The sequence below is a fragment of the Lycium barbarum genome, chromosome 7 (assembly GCF_019175385.1).
Source record: "Lycium barbarum isolate Lr01 chromosome 7, ASM1917538v2, whole genome shotgun sequence".
NCBI lineage: Eukaryota > Viridiplantae > Streptophyta > Magnoliopsida > Solanales > Solanaceae > Lycium > Lycium barbarum.
The window spans coordinates 106,689,352-106,692,682 of record NC_083343.1 but is presented as its reverse complement, the minus strand read 5'-3'; the positions used below and the strand labels follow the sequence as shown (position 1 = coordinate 106,692,682).

The window sequence follows — 3,331 nt, the reverse complement described above, 5'->3', positions numbered from 1 at the left end:
ACATCTAAATGGTAGTGGTACGCGTTGACCTGTGCAGTGCAATAGCTTTTGTTACCTTTTTCCTCCAATAGCAAAAGCAATAACAACTCCTTGAAGAGATTCTTCTCCTCCATATCAAAAGAAGGGCTTTTTCTTCCAAATCTCTAATTTGATTCAGAAAATTGCAACAAGCATTTAATAGTTTGGGAGAAAGCAATCACTATCATTGAATACTTCTTTAACACCTTTTGAAATGTATTTATCAGATGTTATTCGGTACAATACACTCCGGCGTACTTATGGATACAAGAGCGTCAAACACTCAGTATTACCAAGAAGTAATAGATTATTCATGCCTCTTCATCATTTTTAAGGATAATAAGTGATCTCTCACGACTTTTTAAGGATAATAAGTGATCTCTCACGACTTTCTTTCCTAAATATAGTAGCAGCTTTCTCAAAATATCAACTTCTTCATCCATCTCATGCTTAAAGGAAGATAATAATCAAACAAACTTTATTTGGATGGAGAGTTTGATGGTGCATTCAGGAAGCATTTGGTTGAAGAGCCTGATAGCAAGAGTTGCAGAGCACCTGTTATTAGTTTCCTACTAAAATAGAGGAATGTTTCATTTGTCCTGATAGCTAACAAGTAGATCAGCAAAACCTAGTTAACGTTTTTATATAACAGCAAAAACTGAACATGTGCATCTTTCAACAATGCAATTCGTCTTTTCAAATCGAAAATGACCAAGTATATATACTGAGATTAATTGAGGATTCCCGATCAGACTCATCTTAGTATATATATAGAGATAATCCCTTTAAGCTGGAGAATCAAATGGAACCCATAGTATTTTGATGTTTATGGTAGATATACACAATAATAATCCAAAATAAAAGGAATTTATAATTTGTTACACCTTAAAAGTGAGCAAGTCCTCTTCAATATATGCACATTTATCCTACTAATGGATTGTTTATGCTATAAGCATTTGCAAATTGTCTTAGTGTTCAAACATCTCACATTATCAATGCAAATGGCAAAAACTTATATAAACTAAATGCAAAATATTTAAAGCTAAATTATAAAAAAAACCCACATCAGAAAGTTTCGGTGAAGCAGGCAAAGCATTAGACACAACGCCTTCCACGGTTTGTACGACCTAAGAATTTCAAAATCAAGCATTTAGTTCGCAATTATTTCATATCAGTTAAATATGAGCAGGCCATAGAAAATGTCCATAGGTAACACCTTATCAAAGGATTCAACAGCGAATTGTAACGACCTAACCCGCCATGACTGGCACACAACTAAGTCCTAGTGGGCGGACCAACACACAAGACCTCTATTCATTCAAGTCTGATTTTAGATTAAACAAGTCAACGATTATACTCATTCACGCATCCAATAAATTGGTTAAGTCATGCCATAAAATACTAAAACAAGTGCGGAAGTTTAACTATTACAAATTCCCCAAAACCCGAAAGTCATTGTACATGACTCTAAGCCAAAACACGTCTAAGAAACTGAAATCTGTCTAATAAATAACTATAATGTCTAGAATAAGAAAAAACACCATAAGTAGAAGATCTTCGGGCAGCCTGGCATGGGTAGGAGCTCACCCCAAAATCTGTCAGCAATTATCCTCCGCGCTAGATATGAAGACGAGTAGTGGTCTCTATATCAAAATCTACACTCAAAGAATGCAGCATGGTAGTATCAGTACAAACACTATGTGCCTTGTTATACCTTCCCAATATTCATATTCACCTCATATTTCATGTCACAATACTCTCGAGAAGACTATATTAATTCTCATCACAATACAACCACTGTAGAGTAAATCACACAGGAATAATGGCATAAAGTCTACACAACATTCAATCACAAACACATAGGAGCTTAACCACACCATATCATGTAATGAATACTAGACATGCTTTCTCCTAATGAAATCAAAAACATACATTTAACTAACCAAAGTCTAACTCAAGTAAACTGTAACCTACCTCAAAGCAAAGCTGGAACAATGCAAGTCACTCTGCTACAGCCTTTCCTTTCCTCAAAGCCTCAGAACGCTCAAAGTCTAGAAATATGGGACCCAATGAGTTATAATACTCAATCACAAGTTCCAATGCAAGAATACCCCTCCCTTACCCCATTCCAAGGGTTGGATGATTTTCTAGGTGATAAACAATCTATTTAGACTCTTAGTAATCATTAATCATCAATTTATAAAAACATTCATCAATATTTCCATTACAAACAATTTTCTATAGCAAGACACCATTTTTATATAACCCTAGGTCTCCAATCACTTATCTTATGTCTCTAAATGTTCAATTTACTATCAAGAACAACTAACCAACGCATTTAGATGATAACTAAGCGATAATAATCATAACCCAACAAGTTTTTTTTAGTAAGTAAAGAATTTATTACCAGGGAAATAATATTTACAAACAAAACAGACCCTCTAAAACTGGACAGTCCCAGTTTTAGCCTCAACTAAAACACCAACAAACACCTAGCAACAACTGCTACCTTTGAAATCAAACACTAGCAACATAACGCCTATACTATCTAGGAAACTAAGGATAAAAATTGAGAGTGACCATCATTCTAGCCAACCTAGGAAAGGTATTCACTCGACATATAACATCCTGTATAATTAGCCTCACAACTTGATCACCAGTCTTGGATGGATTCGGAAAGACTGTTGTTTCTGAGTTGCCATATGTAGTAGACAGTGGCATCCATCGCCATCCTATATATCTCTGCCTTAGAGCTCTTGTTTGCAGCAAATTTCACAGCCCATTGCAACTCATCATGCCATCTCATTGCCTGTCTAGTATAACCTTGCCATTTAAGAATTTTGCACCAGATATAAGAAGAGATAGGACATTCAAAAAAGAGGTGCTGAATGGATTCCTCAGTAGCTTCACATACTGGACATGTTTGGTCATTGATCATGCCCCTTTTTAGCAATCTATCTCTAGTATAAAGCTTGCCTTGAATTATGAGATAGAGCACAAATACCCATCTAGGACAACCAGCATTATTGCAGGTCATTTTTCTCCACCAAACCTTTGGTGAGTCACCCCTTAGCATGTTGTATGTGTGCCTTAGAGTATGTGGGCCTATGCATCAAGGTATCAGGGGTCATACCTGCTTCTATTAGATACTTCCCAGCCTTGATAATCTTGTTAATAATCCAAGATGATTGTTAAGCCTCTGTTTCCCAGACTGATCTACCTTTTACATAGTAAATATGCACCCACTTAATCCAAAGCTTGTCTTTTTTGAGGCATAAGTTCCAGAAATGTTGAAGTATAGCAGCCCTATTCC

The 3,331-nt window shown here is 35.9% G+C and overlaps 1 protein-coding gene across 1 annotated transcript; it reads right to left on the bottom strand.

Moving 5' to 3' along the window:
• Window positions 1-2,671: 2,671 nt before the first annotated feature.
• LOC132601710 (uncharacterized) lies at window positions 2,672-3,055 on the bottom strand. The gene has a single exon (XM_060314779.1). It carries the CDS (start codon window positions 3,053-3,055, stop codon window positions 2,672-2,674), a length of 384 nt encoding a protein of 127 aa, XP_060170762.1.
• Window positions 3,056-3,331: the final 276 nt, after the last annotated feature.

Bases quoted from the DNA above. Each gene is read 5' to 3' on its own strand.
- LOC132601710 (XM_060314779.1), bottom strand. From the start codon at position 3,055: ATGACCTGCAATAATGCTGGTTGTCCTAGATGGGTATTTGTGCTCTAT.